Here is a 22079-nt window from a genome sequence, read left to right as displayed (position 1 = left end):
TCCTGCCTTTAGGGGATTACAGTGCTGTCTGTAGCTGAAGGCAGCATGTTTATTGATCTACCAGACTGTACTGTGGCACTCCATGTGCTAATAGTGTTAGCGGATGCTGGTTTAAAACTTTCATCACTGGCCCCCCAAGTGGCACAGCGGTCTAAGGCACTGCATTGCAGTGCTAGAGGCGTCACTACAGACCTGGGTTCGATCCGGGCTGTATCACAACTTGCCGCAAATGGGAGTTCGGTCGGGCGGCGAAAAATTGGCCCAGCGTCGTCCGGGTTAGGGGAGGGCTTTACTTGGCTCATCGCACTCTAGCGACTCCTTGTGGCGGGCTGGGCGCCTGCTGGGTAACCTCAGTTGTCAGTTGAACAGTGTTTCTTCCGACACATTGGTGAGGCTGGCTTCTGGGTGAAGTGGGCGGGTGTTAAGAAGTGTGGTTTGGCGGGTCACGTTTAGGAGGACGCATGACTCGACCTACTCTCCCGAGCCCGTTGGGGAGTTGCAGCGACGAGACAAGATCAGAATTGGGGAAAAATACAAAAAATATATTTAAAAATCTTTCATCACTGGCGTCTGTCTCGTAAGCCCTTTTGTGTCTGTTGAAATATGGATTTTGACGACGTGATTCAGAACCATCTTTTACCGTACAGCATTCTAAATACCAGAGCATTCTATCACTGTCCTCACACAACTGTGGATTTATCTATGTGATATATAACCCACATCAACCCAGTGTGCATGGAAGGGGTGTAACATATTCCCCTTTGTGAAAAAGATGGATGGAGATATAAATACAGTGAATGTGCTTCCGGTTGGGAAGAGGAATGCCGGGATAGAGTGGGGATTCATTATTCTAGCGCTCTGAAGTTCCTGTGTTGTCACATCTGCTCCTGCGCCTCCCCTCCGGCGTAAGACATCACCAGAGTGTTAACCACCGGCCCTGGGATACATCATTACGCACACCTGTGAATCATTATGATTCACTCCTGGACTCTACTACCTTCATTTCCTCCCCTTTATATGTCACTTTCCCAGGTCCACTCACCAGTTGGTATTGTTCTTGTGTATCGGCGTTCTGCCTTATGTTAGTGTCGTGTTCTTGGTTTTGTTGTTTTATTAAAATGTTTCACCTGCTTCGACTCACCGCCCCATCATTACATGTGTATTCTGAGTGGCTCTGTGGGTTGCTAGGCAACTCTGTGGATGAGTGGAGCAGAGTGTTCTGGAGTGGGGATTGGATGAGGGAAGAGCACCGGGTCACTAAGAACTTCACCCACAGATTCAGGCTCTCTGATTCAACCGTTTGATGATCAAGATAAAATATATTGCTCAACCAGGGTTTCAAATCAAATTGTATTAGTCACATGCACCAAATACAACCTTACAGTGAAATGCTTACTTACGAGCCCCTAACCAACAATGCAGTTAAAAAAATACGGATAAGAATAATAAATAAAAGTAACAAGTAATTAAAGAACAGCAGTAAAATAACGATAGCGAGACTATATACAGGTACAGAGTCAATGTGCAGTGGCACTGGTTAGTTGAGGTAATATGTACATGAAGGTAGAGTTATTAAAGTGACTATGCATAGATGATAAGAGAGTAGCAATGGTGTAAAAGAGAGGGGGAGGGGGCAATGCAAATAGCCTGGGTAGCCATTTGATTAGGTGTGGTAGCAGAGAGAACAGTCTATGACCAGAGTGGCTGGAGTCTTTGACATTTTTTAGGGCCTTCCTCTGACGCCGCCTGGTATAGAGGTTCTGGATGGCAGGAAGCTTGGCCCCAGTGATGTACTGGGCCATTTGCACTACCCTCTGTAGTGCCTTGCGGTCAGAGGCCGAGCAGTGGCCATACCAGGCTGTGATGCAACCAGTCAGGATGCTCTCGATGGTGCAGCTGCAGAACCTTTTGAGGATCTGAGGACCCATGCCAAATCTTTTCAGTCTCCTGAGGGGGAATAGATTTTGTCATATCCTCTTCACGACTGTCTTGGTGTGCTTGGACTCCAAGGAACTCGAAGCTCTCAACCTGCTCCACTGCAGCCACGCCATGATAACGGTCTAGCACCTGGTTTCCCAAACTCATCAAGCGTTGATTATTTAAATCAGCTGTGTAGTTCTAGGGTAGGACAGAGTTTGGGGAACCAAGTGCTAGACCGTTATCATGGCGTATGCTTTATGTGAGGAAATGAATTTGTCGAGGGACATACAACCTGTAGACTGTCTATGAATAATGCTTTTTGTGATGTGAGATTCTAATGAATCCTCAGTGAGTCTCAGTTGAGGGTTGAACTTTGGCAGTGCTGTCTGGACTGGTTCCAACAACATCAATCTGTTCACTGGCTCTTCCTCTGATCCGTCCATCCCCCTTACCAATCTATCCCTTAGGGAGTATGTTCCCTGTAGTTTGGGACACCATGGCTGCTTCTCAATATCTAAAATGTCTTCCTCTCCTTGTCTTGTTCCCTTAATCTGTACTGACGTGAACCAACTGGAGTGGTGGAAGTGAATGCCCGGCAGACATAGTCCCACCATGTTGATGTCACCTCCTCTGCCTTTACAGATCAGTGCAGATGAAGGGGAGGGGAAACCACATCAGACTATTGAGATGAGCTCTGTGCCTTGGGTCCAACCTAGTGGCTGCGTTCCAGCATCGCCAAGGCAACAGGCACAGTCTGTGGGCAAGCCTTCATGGCTGAGTGGCGGTGTCGCTATGGGATACAAGGCCCGAGGTCTAATCCTCTCGTCTGCGGCCAGGGTCAGGGATGGCAGCCCTTGAAGGACATACTGCGGTGGGGTGGATGAAGATCAAGCTGGATTGTGGGAAGGATATAAAAAAAAGTGTGTGTTTGAGATGATAGATATTGCTCAGGGATATTAAGATGTCTAAGTGGGATGGCAAAACTGTATGGTAGTCAATCAAATGTATTTATAAAGACCTACTTACATCAGTTGATGTCGCAAAGTGCTGTATAGAAACCCAGCCTAAAACCCCAAAACAGCAAGCAATGCTGGTGTAGAAACACGGTGGCTAGGAAAAGCTCCCTAGAAAGGCCAGAACCTAGGAAGAAACCAAGAGAGGAACCAGGCTATGAGGGGTGGCCAGTCCTCTTCTGGCTGTGCCGGATGGGGATTATAACAGAACATGGCCAAGATGTTCAAATGTTCATAGATGACCAGCAGGGTCAAATAATAATAATTAGGGGGGTTGTAGAGGGTGCAGGAGTAAATGTCAGTTGGCTTTTCATAGCCAATCATTCAGAGTATCTCTACCGCTCCTGCTGTCTCTAGAGAGTTGAAAACAGCAGGTCTGGGACAGGTAGCACGTCTAGTGAACAGGTCAGGGTTCCATAGCCGCAGGCGGAACAGTTGAAACTGGAGCAGCAGCACGACCAGGTGGACTGGGGACAGCAAGGAGTCATCAGGCCAGGTAGTCCTGAGGCATGGTCCTAGGGCTCAGGTCCTCCAAGAGAGAGAGAGAGAGAGAGAGAGAGAGAGAAAGAAAGAAAGAAAGAAAGAAAGAAAGAAAGAAAGAAAGAAAGAAAGAAAGAAAGAAAGAAAGAAAGAAAGAAAGAGAAAGAGAGAAAAGAAAGCGAATTAGAGAGAACATACTTAAATTCACACAGGACACCAGATAAGACAGGAGAAATACTCCAGATATAACAGACTGACCCTAGCCCCCCGACACAAACTATTGCAGCATAAATACTGGAGGCTAAGACAGGAGGGGTCGGGAGACACTGTGGCCCCGTCTGACGATACCCCCGGACAGGGCCAAACAGGCAGGATATAACCCCACCCACTTTGCCAAAGCACAGCCCCCACACCACTAGAGGGATATCTTCAACCACCAACTTACCATCCTGCCCACGAAGATCTCCCCCACAGCATAAACCCAAGGGGGGGCGCCAACCCGGACAGGAAGATTACGTCAGTGACTCAACCCACTCAAGTGGCGCACCCCTCCTAGGGACGGCATGGAAGAGCACCAGTAAGCCAGTGACTCAGACCCTGTAATAAGGTTTAAGGCAGAGAATCCCAGTGGAGAGAGGGGAACCGACCAGGCAGAGACAGCAAGGGCGGTTTGTTGCTCCAGTGACTTTCCGTTCACCTTCACACTCCTGGGCCAGACTACACTCAATCATAGGACCTACTGAAGAGATGAGTATTCAATAAAGACTTAAAGGTCGAGACCGAGTCTGCGTCTCTCACATGGATAGGCAGACCATTCCATAAAATGGAGCTCTATAGGAGAAAGCCCTGCCTCCAGCTGTTTGCTTAGAAATTATAGGGACTGTAAGGAGGCCTGCGTCTTGTGACCATAGCGTACGTGTAGGTATGTACGGCAGGACCAAATCAGAAAGATAGGTAGGAGCAAGCCCATGTAATGCTTTGTAGGTTAGCAGTAAAACCTTGAAATCAGCACTTACCTAAACAGGAAGCCAGTGTAGAGAGGCTATCACATTTTTTGGTTCTAGTCAAGATTCTAGCAGCCGTGTTTAGCACTAACTGAAGTTTATTTAGTGCTTTATCCAGGTAGCCGGAAATTAGAGCATTGCAGTAGTCTAACCCAGAAGTGACAAAAGCATGGATTCATTTTTCTGCATAATTTTTAGACAGAACGTTTCTGATTTTTACAATGTTACGCAGATGGAAAAAAGCTGTCCTTGAAACAGTCTTGATATGTTCATCAAAAGAGAGATCAGGGTCCAGAGTAACGCCGAGGTCCTTCACAGTTTTATTTGAGACGACTGTACAACCATCAAGATTAATTGTCAGATTCAACAGAAGATCTCTTTGTTTCTTGGGACCTAGAACAAGCATCTCTGTTTTGTCCGAGTTTAAAAGTAGAACATTTGCCGCCATCCACTTCCTTATGTCTGAAACACAGGCTTCCAGGGAGGGCAATTTTGGGGCTTCACCATGTTTCATCGAAATGTACAGCTGTGTGTCATCCGCATAGCAGTGAAAGTCAACATTATGTTTCCGAATGACATCACCAAGAGGTAAAATATATAGTGAAAACAATAGTGGTCCTAAAACGGAGCCTTGAGGAACACCGAAATGTACAGTTGATTTGTCAGAGGAATGGGAGATTCGATATAGGCCGATAGTTTTTTATATTTTCTGGGTCAAGGTTTTGCTTTTTCAAGAGAGGCTTTATTACTGCCACTTTTAGTGATTTTGGTACACATCCGGTGGATAGAGAGCCGTTTATTATGTTCAACATAGGAGGGCCAAGCACAGGAAGCAGATCTTTCAGTAGTTTAGTTGGAATAGGGTCCAGTATGCAGCTTGAAGGTTTAGAGGCCATGATTATTTTCATCAATGTGTCAAGAGATATAGTATTAAAAAACTTGTGTCTCCCTTGATCCTAGGTCCTGGCAGGGTTGTGCAGACTCAGGACAACTGAGCTTTGGAGGAATACGCAGATTTAAAGAGGAATCCGTAATTTGCTTTCTAATCATGATCTTTTCGTCAAAGAAGTTCATGAATTCATTATTGCTGAAGTGAGAGCCATCTCTTGGGGAATGCAGCTTTTTTAGTTAGCTTTGCGACAGTATCAAAAATAAATTTTGGATTGTTCTTATTTTCCTCAATTAAGTTGGAAAAATAGGATGATCGAGCAGGATGAGGGCTCTTCGATACTGCACGGTACTGTCTTTCCTAGCTAGTCGGAAGACTTCCAGTTTTGTGTAGCGCCATTTCCGTTCCAATTTTCTGGAAGCTTGCTTCAGAGCTCGGGCATTTTCTGTATATCAGGGAGCTAGTTCCTTATGACAAATGTTTTTTGTTTTCATGGTTGCGACAGCATCTAGGGTATTATGCAAGGTTAAATTGAGTTCCTCAGTTAGGTGGTTAACTTATTTTTGTACTCTGATCTCCTTGGGTAGGTGGAGGGAGTCTGGAAGGGCATCTAGGAATCTTTGGGTTGTCTGAGAATTTATAGCACAGCTTTTGATGATCCTTGGTTGGGGTCTGAGCAGATTATTTGTTGCAATTGCAAACGTAATAAAATGGTGGTCCAATAGTCCAGGATTATGAGGAAAAACATTAAGACCCACAACATTTATTCCACGGGACAAAACTAGGTCCAGAGTATGACCGTGGCAGTGAGTAGGTCCGGAGACATGTTGGACAAAACCCAACATGGTGGCTCGGAAAGCCTTTTGGAATGGGTCTGTGGACTTTTCCATGTGAATATTAAAGTCACCAAAAATTACAATATTATCTGTCATGACTACAAGGTCCAAAAGGAATTCAGGGAACTCACTGAGGAACGCTGTATGTGGCCCAGGAGGCCTTTTTTTTGTAAATTTAAATTTGCTATCATAAATGTTAGCAACACCTCCGCCTTTGCGGGATGTGCAGGGGATATGGTCACTAGTGTAACCAGGAGGTGAGGCCTCATTCAACACAGTAAATTCATCAGGCTTAAGCCATGTTTCAGTCAGGCCAATCACATCAAGATTATGATCAGTGATTAGTTCATTGACTATAACTGCCTTTGAAGTGAGGGATCTAACATTAAGTAGTCCTATTTTTAGATGTGAGATATCACAATCTCTTTCAATAATGACAGCAACGGAGGAGGTCTTTATTCCAGTGAGATAGTGGGTTCTTAGTTATCATATCCAGTGGGTTTTATTAGTTTCATGATGTATGGGGGGCTTCATTGGTTGAGTAGGTTGTAGCTGTGTTTAGGGGGTTGAGATGGTGGTGAAAGCTGATGATTGGGGGTTAGAGCTGATAAATAGGCCTTATTATTAGTTCCCTGCTTGGGGTTAAAACCTAATGGCAGTGGGCCAGAAGCAGAGATGAAACCAAATGTCACTGTCACTTCCATTGCTGTCTGCTCTCCATTTTCTCCCCCACCTCTCTTTTTCTCCCATCCATCCATTCCCGCTCCCTCTTTATAACTCTTTCTCTCTCTCTCTCTCTCTTTCTCCCTCTCCCTCTCCCTCTTGTCTCTAATAATTTGTAGTCAGTGGTCATGCAGATTGCAGTTGGTCTCTGATTGGCTGAGCTGGGAGGAGTCTATTCTGATGTGTCACACCCGTACCACATCAGCAGTATAGAACCTCCCTCTTTCCCTCCCTTCCTCCCTCCCTCCATTCCCCTCTCTCGCTACCACTCTCTCTCTCTCCCTCCCTCACACACACACACACACATACGCGCACGCGCGCTTTCACACACATTCATACGCCAGAGCTGACACTGCAGCAGAAAAACAGCCTGGTAGCGAAAGAGAGGGACTCCATCGGCTGTGAGAGAGAAGGACTGTCTTCATGGAGGCTCTCTCGAGGAGTACCTGACCAGAGGCAATGGGCTGTGTGTGTGTGTGTTAATGTGTGTGTGTTAATGTGTTAGGTCTGTGTGTGTGTGTGTGTGTGTGTGTGTGTGTGTGTGGTGTGTGTGTGTGTGTGTGTGTGTGTGTGTGTGTGTGTGTGTGTGTGTGTGTGTGTGTGTGTGTGTGAGAGAGAGAGAGAGAGCGAGAGCACCACAGCAAGAGAAGCAGCACTGCAGATACTGACTGAGTCCGGGGCTCGGCTTGGAGCATCGACGGAGAAACGAAGATCCATTGCTCTCAACCTCTGTGTGTGTGTGTGTGTGTGTGTGTGTGTGTGTGTGTGTGTGTGTGTGTGTGTGTGTGTGTGTGTGTGTGTGTGTCAGTGAACGTGTATGTTTGTGTAAGAGCTGGTGTGTCATTCACTGCTCTGCCTGCATATCCGTATCGTCGGCCCTGTCCCAGAATGCTTCATTCTGCGCCCCTGTGCTGAGGAGGCGTTGGGCAGTATGGACGCTGAGCTGGCCGGGACCCCCCCCCACGGATCTAGGCTGCCCCCCCGGGACGGGCACACACCGCACCCCTGCTGATGGGCGAGGACACTGACACCACCCGAACACTGAACCACAGCTTCCTCCGAGACCACAACTATGTGACTGAAGGTAAGAGAGGACAGGGGCTGTGTGTGTGTGGCGGCAGGTAACATAGCAGTTAAGAGTGTTGGGCCAGTAACTGAAAGGTTGCTGGTTCAAGTCCCAAGCCGACAAGGTGAACAAAAAGCTGTCTGTTCCCTTGAGCAAGGCACTTAACCTTAATGCTCTGGATGAGAGCGTCTTCTAAATGACTTAAAGTATGTGTGTGTGTTTTCTCTCTCAATCTCTTTGCTCATAGGGTAGATCTATAATCTCACATAAGAGGATCCAGATTCTTTTAAAGGAGTTAGTCAGTACAGTCAGTTAGTCAGTACAATCAGGTACAGTCAGTTAGTCAGTACAGTCAGTTAGTCAGTTAGTCAGTACAGTCAGTTAGTCAGTACAGTCAGGTACAGTCAGTTAGTCAGTACAGTCAGTTAGTCAGTTAGTCAGTACAGTCAGTTAGTCAGTACAATCAGGTACAGTCAGTTAGTCAGTACAGTCAGTTAGTCAGTTAGTCAGTACAGTCAGTTAGTCAGTACAGTCAGGTACAGTCAGTTAGTCAGTACAGTCAGGTACAGTCAGTTAGTCAGTACAGTCAGTTAGTCAGTACAGTCAGTTAGTCAGTACAGTCAGTTAGTCAGTACAGTCAGGTACAGTCAGTTAGTCTGTACAGTCAGTTAGTCAGTACAGTCTGCACAGTCAGTTAGTCAGTTACAGTCAATTAGTCAGTACAGTCAGTACAGTCAGTTAGTCAGTACAGTCAGTACAGTCAGTTAGTCTGTACAGTCAGTTAGTCAGTACAGTCTGCACAGTCAGTTAGTCAGTTACAGTCAGTTAGTCAGTACAGTCAGTACAGTCAGTTAGTCAGTAGTCAGGTACAGTCAGTTAGTCTGTACAGTCAGTCAGTACAGTCTGCACAGTCAGTTAGTCAGTTACAGTCAGTTAGTCAGTACAGTCAGTACAGTCAGTTAGTCTGTACAGTCAGTTAGTCTGTACAGTCAGTTAGTCTGTACAGTCTGTACAGTCAGTTAGTCAGTGCAGTCAGTTAGTCAGTTACAGTCATTACAGTTTGTCGTTATAGTCAGTACAGTCAGTGCAGTCAGTACAGTCAGTGCAGTCAGTACAGTCAGTTACAGTCAGTACAGTCAGTACAGTCAGTACAGTCAGTGCAGTCAGTACAGTCAGTACAGTCAGTACAGTCAGTTACAGTCAGTACAGTCAGTAACAGTCAGTGCAGTCAGTACAGTCAGTTACAGTCAGTACAGTCAGTACAGTCAGTACAGTCAGTTACAGTCAGTTACAGTCAGTACAGTCAGTGCAGTCAGTGCAGTCAGTACAGTCAGTTACAGTCAGTACAGTCAGTACAGTCAGTACAGTCAGTTACAGTCAGTTACAGTCAGTACAGTCAGTACAGTCAGTGCAGTCAGTACAGTCAGTGCAGTCAGTACAGTCAGTTACAGTCAGTACAGTCAGTGCAGTCAGTACAGTCAGTACAGTCAGTGCAGTCAGTACAGTCAGTGCAGTCAGTTACAGTCAGTGCAGTCAGTTACAGTCAGTACAGTCAGTGCAGTCAGTGCAGTCAGTACAGTCAGTGCAGTCAGTACAGTCAGTGCAGTCAGTACAGTCAGTACAGTCAGTTACAGTCAGTACAGTCAATGCTGTCAGTTACTGTCAGTTAGTCTGTGCAGTTAGTTTTAGTCAGTGCAGTACTGACTTGCCTAGTTAAATAAACGTTAAATAAATTAAAAAATATATCCTTTAGCTCTGATCTCTCCTCTCTCTCTCCTGTCATCCCTCTATCATTTAGCTCTGATCTCTCCTCTCTCTCTCCTGTCATCCCTCTATCATTTAGCTCTGACCTCTCCTCTCTCTCTCCTGTCATCCCTCTATCCTTCAGCTCTGATCTCTCCTCTCTCTCTCCTGTCATCCCTCTATCATTTAGCTCTGATCTCTCCTCTCTCTCTCCTGTCATCCCTCTATCCTTCAGCTCTGATCTCTCCTCTCTCTCTCCTGTCATCCCTCTATCATTTAGCTCTGATCTCTCCTCTCTCTCTCCTGTCATCCCTCTATCATTTAGCTCTGATCTCTCCTCTCTCTCTCCTGTCATCCCTCTATCCTTCAGCTCTGATCTCTCCTCTCTCTCTCCTGTCATCCCTCTATCATTTAGCTCTGATCTCTCCTCTCTCTCTCCTGTCATCCCTCTATCCTTCAGCTCTGATCTCTCCTCTCTCTCTCCTGTCATCCCTCTATCCTTCAGCTCTGATCTCTCCTCTCTCTCTCCTGTCATCCCTCTATCCTTCAGCTCTGATCTCTCCTCTCTCTCCAGAAACAGATTTTCTGATTCTGTCCCTCTGTGGTTGTGTAACCCATTCTGTCCCTCTGTGGTTGTGTAACCCATTCTGTCCCTCTGTGGTTGTGTAACCCATTCTGTCCCTCTGTGGTTGTGTAACCCATTCTGCAAACTTGTGTAACCATGATACAATGTTCAAGGCCACTCATTTACCGTAAGAGCAGTGTGTGTGTGTGTGTGTGTGTGTGTGTGTGTGTGTGTGTGTGTGTGTGTGTGTGTGTGTGTGTGTGTGTGTGTGTGTGTGTGTGTGTGTGTGTGGCAGGTGGTTGTGTGTGTGTGCAGGTGGTTGTGTGTGACTGTCTCTGGGTACTGTACATATACATACCATACATGCATATATACAAGTGACTCATTAATTTTGTTGCTCGGAAATTAAAACACACCAGAAATAAATGAAAACAGAAATCTCTCTCTGGTTATTGTTGAGTGTGTGTGGGCGGCTGACTGTCGAGTGACGTGCGTCAGAACAGAGGAGGTAGTTGTCTGAGTTTCATCACTGTATCAGAATTCAGGATTAATATCCCAATCTATTTCCCTCTGTATTCCTGTTAATCTGACCTCCACACTGTTCATTTGGCTGGAACACTGGGCCACTTTCACACAGCCACATTGTTCAGCAGCAGGTCCCAGAGGTAGGATTACAATTCCAGAATGTTAAGGGGTTGTGTACCCGGAATTACCCTGTCTAGATAATCCATTACACACTGTGCTATTTTCTGTTGTTTATATCATTTGTTTGTATGTATGTATTAACAATGTCTCAAACAGTAGTGTGTGTGTGTGTGTGTGTGTGTGTGTGTGTGTGTGTGTGTGTGTGTGTGTGTGTGTGTCTGAAATACTTTCTGTGTGTGTCAATGGATACTGAATACTGTACATTGTCTTTCACAAGGGTGTGTGTGGGTGGAACGTGTGTTCCATTGCATGCACACTGTCTCCCATACATCATACATCACCATCCGTCCATCACCATGGAAACAGAACAGGAAGATACATTTGCCGTGTTGGGAGTGGCCTTGGGTGATTGACAGGCTAGCCCCGCCCTCTAACAGTAGCCATATTAAATGATGCCATCAGACCACAGCCAGAGTCCCCGATGATTCAGAGGGAGTACACACCACCAACACCATGCAACTCCGGTCCTGGCAGAGAGGTGTGACGTATTAGCAGGGCCATTCACCTAGTCCCAAAACATGTTGCCTAGACCTGTGTTATGGTGCTGATTTGTCTCTGAAAACCGTTGCTGAAGATAGGAGAGTGCAGTGTCTTTTTACAATATACTATGGCGTTATAGAAATGATTGTAGAAACACAGGAATTAACAAATCCCATAGTCCCTCCCCCCTTCATCCATCCCCACCACCTCAACCTATCTCTCCACACCTCCATCTATCTACATATCCATCCATCCACCCCTGCTCTATTCCTCCTTCCCCTCCTGATATTACTCATTACATTGGCTATTGATGAAGTGTGTGTGTGCACACAGCAGTGAATCTGTAGCCATGTCAAGACTGAGGCCTCGCTCCAGTCTCCAGTGTTTCCTGCCCTAGGCTAGAAGAGGGGAGGATATTTAACCCATTTCCTCCTGTCCCCCTCCCCCTCTCTCTCCCCCCTCCTGCCCTATAGACTCCCCCTCCCTGTACAACCGTCCTGTCCCCCTCCCCCTCTCTCTCCCCCTCCCTGTACAACCCTCCTGTCCTATGGCTAGGAGTTCCTGGACAGAGATGGTAGGACGATGAAATGGACATGTTAACGATAATAATATTACCAATGATCCTAAAACCATGACAACATGCATGATTTGTTTGAATCAGTCACTACAGTAAAAGCAATGCCACCATTACTTGCATTATAGTGCAGAAGAAGGAAATTAGACACTTTAGAGCCCCCCCCCCCCCCCCCCCCCCCCCCCCCCACCTCCTCCTCTCTCCTTCCCTCCCTCCCTGTGGCATCCCTCTGGATGGTTGTGATGCAGTGTAACTGAGACCCTGCTGCCCCCCTCTTGCAGGGCTGCTCGTGGCTTTAGCCTGAAGAGCCCGCCCCGCCTCCTCCCCTCTCCCGGACTCCTCCCCCAGGATGTTGAACCCTATCCAGGTCCTGTGCTCCGACATCACTTCCCTCTCTCTGGAGCCCGAGCCGTTTGCCTCTTACACTGAAGGTGTGTTTACACTATACAGTATCAAGTACTTTTCACTTAATCACCTATTCAGATCTATCAAGACCCAGGGCACTGTGTGTGTGCGAGCGACTGTCTATCTGTCTGTCTGTGTGAATAGATTGTTTGTGTGTGTGTGTGACTGTGTCTGTTTCTGTGCGCATCTGTCTCTGTGAGTGTCTCTTTCTCTCTCTGTGTTTGTGTGTGTGGCGCCATCGCTTTCCTGAAATAGACTTTGACCAGACCAACTTCAGTCTCACAGAGGACGTGTCCTACTTAAGTCTGAGAAACACACTCATTGTCACTGGAGTCAGTGCTGTAAGACAGAGGATTATCTCTAGTGTCAGTGCTGTAAGACAGAGGATTATCTCTAGTGTCAGTGCTGTAAGACAGAGGATTATCTCTAGTGTCAGTGCTGTAGGACAGAGGACTATCTCTAGGGTCAGTGCTGTAGGACAGAGGACTATCTCTAGTGTCAGTGCTGTAGAACAGAGGGCTATCTCTAGTGTCAGTGCTGTAGGACAGAGGACTATCTCTAGTGTCAGTGCTGTAGGACAGAGGACTATCTCTAGGGTCAGTACTGTAGGACAGAGGACTATCTCTAGGGTCAGTACTGTAGGACAGAGGACTATCTTTAGTGTCAGTACTGTAGGACAGAGGACTATCTCTAGGGTCAGTACTGTAGGACAGAGGACTATCTTTAGTGTCAGTACTGTAGGACAGAGGACTATCTCTAGTGTCAGTGCTGTAGGACATGACTATCTCTGGTGTCAGTGCTGTAGGACAGAGGCTATCTCTAGTGTCAGTACTGTAGGACAGAGGACTATCTCTAGTGTCAGTGCTGTAGGACAGAGGATTATCTCTAGTGTCAGTACTGTAGGACAGAGGACTATCTCTAGTGTCAGTGCTGTAGGACAGAGGACTATCTCTAGTGTCAGTACTGTAGAACAGAGGACTATCTCTAGGGTCAGTACTGTAGGACAGAGGACTATCTCTAGGGTCAGTACTGTAGGACAGAGGACTATCTCTAGGGTCAGTACTGTAGGACAGAGAACTATCTCTAGGGTCAGTACTGTAGGACAGAGGACTATCTCTAGTGTCAGTGCTGTAGGACAGAGGACTATCTCCAGGGTCAGTACTGTAGGACAGAGGACTATCTCTGGTGTCAGTACTGTAGGACATGACTATCTCTGGTGTCAGCGCCGTAGATTTACGGTATAGATTTAATGTATAGGGGTTATATATACTGTATACATCACATATCAGAGCAGTGTTCACATATAGTATGGTACTCACTCACTCACTCACTCACTCACTCACTCACTCACTCACTCACTCACTCACTCACTCACTCACTCACTCACTCACTCACTCACTCACTCACTCACTCACTCACTCACTCACTCACTCACTCACTCACTCACTCACTCACTCACTCATAGATTGTGTAATCATTTTGTTCCCAGTAGTTTAGCTCCATTGTTGTGTGTTCTGGAGTATTGGGTTCACCCTGCGGTGTTACGCTCAGATCACTTATCTGCTGTCCTCCCTGAAAACCTTCTGACACACACCCAACATGGGGAATGGGTCAATTTTCCCTGATTTCTGTCCCTTTTTTTTAGGAGGGTAATTGAGTGTGTGCACAGACACATGTACACACACAGCCCAACCCCAATATACCCACCCACACACACACACGTCCCCTGTTAGGTGTTAATTTGTCCATGCTGTTAAGAGAGTGATATTGGCAGCAATGTTTACCCAGACCAGAGATGGTTATAATTGGAACAGTAGGACACCCCCACCCTCCTTATCAGCCCACAAGCAGTTTGTGTGTGTGTGTATGTGTTTTACTGTATGTGTTGGTGTGTGAATAGTCTCATGATTTGGTTCTGGGTGACAAGATAAGTGTGGGATGGACAGACTTCCCTGTGTGTGTGTTTTTTTTTGTTCGTTTGTGAAGGACGTGTGTGTGTGGTGTGTGTGTGTGTGTGTGTGTACGTGCATGTATGTGTGTGTATGTGGACAACGCGTGCGTGCATGCCTGATGCCTCGTGTATATGTGCTCAGACTGGTTCTCTGTAGTTAGGTAGTGAGTCATTCAGACTGGTTCTCTGTAGTTAGGTAGTGAGTCATTCAGACTGGTTCTCTGTAGTTAGGTAGTGAGTCATTCAGACTGGTTCTCTGTAGTTAGGTAGTGAGTCATTCAGACTGGTTCTCTGTATTTAGGTAGTGAGTCATTCAGACTGGTTCTCTGTAGTTAGGTAGTGAGTCATTCAGACCGGTTCTCTGTAGTTAGGTAGTGAGTCATTCAGACTGGTTCTCTGTAGTTAGGTAGTGAGTCATTCAGACTGGTTCTCTGTAGTTAGGTAGTGAGTCATTCAGACTGGTTCTCTGTAGTTAGGTAGTGAGTCATTCAGACCGGTTCTCTGTAGTTAGGTAGTGAGTCATTCAGACTGGTTCTCTGTAGTTAGGTAGTGAGTCATTCAGACTGGTTCTCTGTAGTTAGGTAGTGAGTCATTCAGACTGGTTCTCTGTAGTTAGGTAGTGAGTCATTCAGACTGGTTCTCTGTAGTTAGGTAGTTAGCCGGTCAGACTGGTTCTCTGTAGTTAGGTAGTTAGCCGGTCAGACTGGTTCTCTGTAGTTAGATAATGAGCCGGTCAGACTGGTTCTCTGTAGTTAGGTAGTGAGTCATTTAGACTGGTTCTCTGTAGTTAGGTAGTGAGCCGGTCAGACTGGTTCTCTGTAGTTAGGTAGTGAGCCGGTCAGCCAGACCAGTGTACCTATCTCTGGTCAGTCCTGTTGGTACTGTAATGGGAGACCAGGCTTGCTATGGCACTAGGACACATCCACTCTGCTTCCCACTGCACCATAGAGCTGGTATATGGACTCTGCATGGGGAGGCTATCGCTGTACGGACCAATTGTGCTGCTACAGTACAGTAGACTTCCATAGGGTTGTTGATGTGTGTCCCAGTACTGAGAGGAGAGAATGTGCTCCATATTCCATTTCGCTACTGTATGTATGTCTTGTCTCTGGTGACGCTGAGCTTTGTGTGTGTGTGTGTGTGTGTGTGTGTGTGTGTGTGTGTGTGTGTGTGTGTGTGTGTGTGTGTGTGTGTGTGTGTGTGTGTGTGTGTGTGTGTGTGTGCCTTTATGTGTGAGCTCTGAAATATATGGGTGTGTATGTACTGTGAGGATTGTGTGTTTAGCGTGTGTCCGTGGCGGCAGAAACAGTGCTGTACTGAACGACTAGTTGAAAAACGTGGAGGGGTTGGGTTGTGGTTTGGGGAACGCTGTCAGCATGGTCACTGTCCTTTTAAATACGCCACTCATTGCTTCAAGCCACACCTCGCCACAACCACCAAATGGGAGGAAACATACAGTACCTTGCAAAAGTATTCATCCCCCTTGGCGTTTTTCCTATTTTGTTGCATTACAACCTGTAATTTAAATCGATTTTTATTTGATGTAATGGACATACACAAAATAGTCCAAATTGGAGATGTGATTTTTAATTTTTTTTTACTTCTTTCAAAGAATTATATATATATATATATATATATATATATATAAATAAAAAAAAAAAAGGAAAATTGGTGCGTGCATATGCATTCACCCCCTTTGCTATGAAGCACCTAAATAAGATCTGGTGCAACCAATTACCTTCAGAAGTCACATAATTAGTTAAATAAAGTCTACCTGTGCGCAATCTAAGTGTCACATGATCTGTCACATGATCTCAGTATATACAGAGTCTGCAACACCACTAAGCAAGGGGCAACACCAAGCATGCGGCCCCATGAAGACTAAGGAGCTCTCCAAACAGGTCAGGGACAAAGTTGTGGAGAAGTACAGATCAGGGTTGGGTTATAAAAAAAGTATCAGAAACTTTGAACATCCCACAGAGCACCATTAAATCCATTATTAAAAAATGGAAAGAATATGGTATCACAACAAACCTGCCAAGAGAGGGCCGCCCACCAAAACTCACGGACCAGGCAAGGAAGGAATTAATCAGAGAGGAAACAAAGAGACCAAAGATAACCCTGAAGGAGCTGGGTTAAAGCTCCACAGTGGAGCTTTAACCCAGCTCCAATCTCCACAGTGGAGATTGGAGTATCTGTCCATAGGACCACTTTAAGCCATACACTCCACAGTACTGGGTTTTGCAGAAGAGTGGCCAGAAAAAAGCCATTGCTTAAAGAAAAGAATAAGCAAACACGTTTGCTGTTCGCCAAAAGGCATGTGGGAGACTCCCCAAACATATCAAAGAAGGTACTCTGGTCAGATGAGACTAAAATTGAGCTTTTTGGCCATCAAGGAAAACGCTATGTCTGGCGCAAACCCAACATCTCTCATCACCCTGAGAACAATATCCCCACAGTGAAGCATGGTGGTGGCAGCATCAGCATCAAACTGGTTAGAATTGAAGGAATGATGGATGGCACTAAATACAGGGAAATTCTTGAGGGAAACCTGTTTCAATCTTCCAGGGATTTAAGACTGGGACAGAGGTTCACCTTCCAGCAGGACAATGACCCTAAGCATACTGCTAAAGCAACACTCAAGTGGTTTAAGGGGAAACATTTAAATGTCTTAGAATGGCCTAGTCAAAGACCAGACCTCAATCCAATTGAGAATCTGTGGTATGACTTAAAGATTGCTGTACACCCGCGGAACCCATCCAACTTGAAGGAGCTGCAGCAGTTTTGCCTTGAAGAATGGGCAAAAATCCCAGTGGCTAGATGTGCCAAGCTTATAGAGACATACCCCAAGAGACTTGCAGCTGTAATTGCTGCCAAAGGTGGCTCTACAAAGTATTGACTGCAAACTCAAGTTTTCTGTTTTTTGTCTTATTTCTTGTTTGTTTCACAATAAAAAATATTTTGCATCTTCAAAGTAGTAGGCATGTTGTGTAAATCAAATGATACAAACCCCCCCAAAATCTATTTTAATTCCAGGTTGTAAGGCAACAAAATATGAAAAATGCCAAGGGGGTGAATACATTCGCAAGCCACTGTACTGTTCAAGAACGTACAAGAACGTTTTGGGGAATGTTTCAGGACAAACCATTCTGTAACGTAGCAAACGTTCAAGCGAACTGAACACACCTTTAATTTGGGATGTTTGTGGGCGAGGCAGGCCCATTATTTCCCCCAGATCTATGATTCCTTCTTCTGCTGCTACTGCCTGCCTCACCAACCAGACTGCTGCTGCCTGCCTCACCAACCAGACTGCTACTGCCTGCCTCACCAACCAGACTGCTACTGCCTGCCTCACCAACCAGACTGCTACTGCCTGCCTCACCAACCAGACTGCTCTGCCTGCCTCACCAACCAGACTGCTACTGCCTGCCTCACCAACCAGACTGCTACTGCCTGCCTCACCAACCAGACTCCTCTGCCTGCCTCAGCAACCAGACTGCTACTGCCTGCCACCCCAACCAGACTGCTGCTGCCTGTCTCACCAACCAGACTGCTACTGCCTGCCTCAGCAACCAGACTGCTCTGCCTGCCTCACCAACCAGACTGCTCTGCCTGCCTCACCAACCAGACTGCTGCTACCTGCCTCACCAACCAGACTGCTACTGCCTGCCTCACCAACCAGACTGCTCTGCCTGCCTCACCAACCAGACTGCTGCTACCTGCCTCACCAACCAGACTGCTAATGCCTGCCTCACCAACCAGACTGCTGCTGCCTGCCTCACCAACCAGACTGCTGCTGCCTGCCTCACCAACCAGACTGCTACTTATAGGGCCAGACCACTTCAACATGTTGCCATGGCAACACCTGCACGGGAAATACCCTGCCCAGTCCCCTCTTAGAGATAGAGAGAGAGACTCAGCACAAATTATTGTCTCCCTCCTGTCATGACGTTGGCCTCTTTGAGTACAGGGAGGACAGTTGACCCCTTCCCCCCTTGCACCATCCCCCAACCTACCTTCCCCCACCCAGGCCCTGTGTGAAAGGGTTGTAAAAACTCTAAGAGGAGAATCTCTTGCCACATGGCCCATAGAGAGACACAGGAAATTCTTCCAACTGACAGAATTGGGGAACCGAATGACATTTAGGTTCTGGAGAAGGTATGGAAGATTGGTGAAGAATCCAGCTACGAACTGGTCCGCTTGGTACAATTTTGTGATACTCAGAAGAGACAATATAGCCATATTACCATAAAACGGTTTATATAATTGCCTCAGCCTTGAGACTTGTATCCACATGGTTGTATAGAATGTATTAATAAGGATAAAGCTATTTGTAATACATTGAGATGCTATGTACTGATGTTAATGTGATAGAATTATATTTCTGTACCAAGCTTAACTCAGTCATCGGCACGCCCCCAGGGACACAGACAGGACCAGGTGTCATGTGACATGTTCACTATAAAACCATAGCCTGATCTACTTTCTTCAGACCCGGCCTCCACTCCATTGCGAGTTGGCCAATAGGTTTGACCATCCAAGTACTCTACTGAAAGTGAACTATACCACGTGGTTAACGTTTAGACTATTGATGCTGACAGAATAAGAACAAGTCTTTGATATTAATTATTAGTCTGCAGCTAAGTAAATTATATCATTGAACGCGAAGACCAACGAAACATCCATTCTATGACGACATTAATGAATGTCGCTTTGAAAGATCCATTCTAACCGAGAGAGAGAGAGGAGAGAGAGAGAGAGAGAGAGCGAGAGAACTCTCCAACGGAACGACGCTCCAACAAGGATCCCGACAACACACTGAGCGTAAATATATATTGATTGCAATTGTTCCCGAATGAGTGAGCGTTCAATTGTCAATTGTTAATATTAATGAACTCTGTGTACCTCCTCAGCTGAACAGTTTATGACCCATTGTTAACAAGACACCAGCCATGCCTGTTTTAGCCCACTAGGGCACATTACTCTACCAATTCTTTGTGATGATAATTACTGTGTGTATACTTTCTGTGAATTACTTAGTTTAGTAAATAAATGATTTTAAGACAATTGATGTATGGATGACTTAGTAAAGGCTGGGTTCGTGCAGATACAACAATTTACGACGTTTGGAATGAGACTGGACGCGAGGTAAAATACACCATTTAAACCAGAAGATAATCGGCCTATACTATAATAGAATATAATATATAATGTTATAATATAGGAAAGTTATATTAGGAAAATTATAACTTTGTAATCTGAATATTTTCCTTGGTGCCCCGATCTCCTAGTTAATTACAATTAAACGATTAATCAGTTTAATCGCGTGATAATAATTACAGGGAGTTAATTGATAAACATGTCTTCAGTTTAATGGTACCCCAAAGACACGACACTCCTCCCATCATTCACTCCTTAAGGCCAGATCTTAGCAGGGTTCAAAGGCTGGATCTAACTTGCCACTCCACATCTCCACTTCTTCCTGTTATCATTATCAATACCATGGTTTATTCACACTTTACTAATGGTTACTAATCTATTTGGTAATGCTTTAATCACAGTTTATAAGCAGACCTCCTAATAGCATTGAACAGCCCCCGTGATATGCAACTTTTCAGGGAAGTTAGGAACAAATATACACAGGCAGTTAGGAAAGCTAAGGATAGCTTTTCCAAGCAGAAATTTGCATCCTGTAGCACAAACTCAAAAAGGTTCTGGGACACTGTAAAGTCCATGGAGAATAAGAGCACCTCCTCCCAGCTGCCTACTGCACTGAGGCTAGGAAACACTGTCACCACCGATAAATCCACTATAATTGAGAATTTCAATAAGTCTTTTTCTACGGTTGGCCATGCTTTCCAACTGGCTACCCCTACCCCAATCAACAGCCCTGCACCCCCCACAGAAACTCGCCCAAGCCTCCCCCACTTCTCCTTCACCCAAATCCAGATAGTTGATGTTCTGAAAGAGCTGCAAAATCTGTACCCGTACAAATCAGCCGGGCTAGACAATCTGGACCCTCTCTTTCTAAAATTATCTGCCGCAATTGTTGCAACCCCTATTACTAGCCTGTTCAACCTCTCTTTCTTATCGTCTGAGATTCCCATAGATTGGAAGGCTGCCGCGGTCATCCCCCTCTTCAAAGGGGGAGACACTCTAGACCCAAACTGCTACAGACCTATGCCTATTCTACCCTGCCTTTCTAAGGTCTTTGAAAGCCAAGTTAACAAACAGATTGCCGACCATTTCGAATCCCACCGTACCTTCTCCGCTATGCAATCTGGTTTCAGAGCTGGTCATGGGTGCACCTCAGCCACGCTCAAGGTCCTAAACGATATCATAACCGCCATCAATAAGAGACATTACTGTGCAGCCATATTCATCGACCTGGCTAAGGTTTTAGACTCTGTCAATCACAACATTCTTATTGGCAGACTCAACAGCCTTGGTTTCTCAAATGATTGCCTCGCCTGGTTCACCAACTACTTCTCTGATAGAGTTCAGTGTGTCAAATCGGAGGGCCTGTTGTCCGGACCTCTGGCAGTCTTTATGGGGGTGCCACAGGGTTCAATTCTCGGGCCGACTCTTTTCTCTGTACACATCAATGATGTCGCTCTTGCTGCTGGTGATTCTTTGATCCACCTCTACGCAGACGACACCATTCTGGATACCTCTGGCCCTTCTTTGGATACTGTGTTAACTAACCTCCAGACGAGCTTCAATGCCATACAACTCTCCTTCCGTGGCCTCCAACTGCTCTTAAATGCAAGTAAAACTAAATGCATGCTTTTCAACCGATCGCTGCCCGCACCTGCCCGCCCGTCCAGCATCACTACTCTGGACGGTTCTGACTTAGAATATGTGGACATCTACAAATACCTAGGTGTCTGGTTAAACTGTAAACTCTCCTTCCAGACTCACATTTAAACATCTCCAATCCAAAATTAAATCTAGAATCGGCTTCCTATTTCGCAACAAAGCATCCTTCACTCATGCTGCCAAACATACCCTCGTAAAACTGACCATCCTACCGATCCTCGACTTTGGCAATGCCATTTACAAAATAGCCTCCAACACTCTACTCAACAAATTGGATGCAGTCTATCACAGTGCCACCCGTTTTGTCACCAAAGCCCCATATACTACCCACCATTGCGACCTGTACGCTATCGTTGGCTGGCCCTCGCTTCAAACCTGTCGCCAAACCCACTGGCTCCAGGTCATCTACAAGTTTCTGCTAGGTAAAGCCTTATCTCAGCTCACTGGTCACCATAGCAGCACCCACCCGTATCACACGCTCCAGCAGGTATATCTCACTGGTCACCCCCAAAGCCAATTCTTCCTTTGGCTGTCTCTCCTTCCAGTTCTCTGCTGCCAATGACTGGAACGAACTGCAAAAATCACTAAAGCTGGAGACTCTTACCTACCTCACTAGCTTTAAGCACCAGCTGTCAGAGCAGCTCACAGATCACTGCACCTGTACATAGCCCATCTGTAAATAGCCCATCCAATCTACCTCATCCCCATACTTTATTTATTTATTTATCTTGCTCCTTTGCACCCCAGTATCTCTACTTGCACATTCATCCTCTACACATCCTACCATTCCAGTGTTTAATTACTATATTGTAATTACTTTGTCACCATGGCCTATTAATTGCCTTACCTCTCTTATCCTACTTCATTTGCACATGCTGTATATAGATTTTTCTACTGTATTATTGA

General features: G+C 45.9%; 1 protein-coding gene across 4 annotated transcripts in view; it reads left to right on the top strand.

The window, feature by feature from the left end:
* The first annotated feature begins 7128 nt into the window (after positions 1 to 7128).
* LOC106611902 (serine/threonine-protein phosphatase 2A 55 kDa regulatory subunit B gamma isoform) overlaps positions 7129 to 22079 on the top strand; it is a 25610-nt gene continuing 10659 nt past the window's right edge. The window contains exons 1-2 of one of the 4 annotated variants that reach the window (XM_045724012.2): positions 7129 to 7949; positions 12280 to 12429. In XM_045724012.2, coding sequence (XP_045579968.1) covers positions 12348 to 12429 — 82 coding nt within the window. In that variant the 5' untranslated portion in view covers positions 7129 to 7949; positions 12280 to 12347. The remainder of the gene's footprint in view (positions 7950 to 12279; positions 12430 to 22079) is intronic. The other 3 variants (XM_014212562.3, XM_045724013.2, XM_014212563.3) reach the window with 3 other exon arrangements.

The sequence above is a fragment of the Salmo salar genome, chromosome 09, assembly GCF_965601325.2.
Source record: "Salmo salar chromosome 09, fSalSal1, whole genome shotgun sequence".
NCBI lineage: Eukaryota > Metazoa > Chordata > Actinopteri > Salmoniformes > Salmonidae > Salmo > Salmo salar.
Note: the sequence above shows the minus strand (reverse complement) of the source record. Positions and strands in the feature narration are given on the sequence as shown.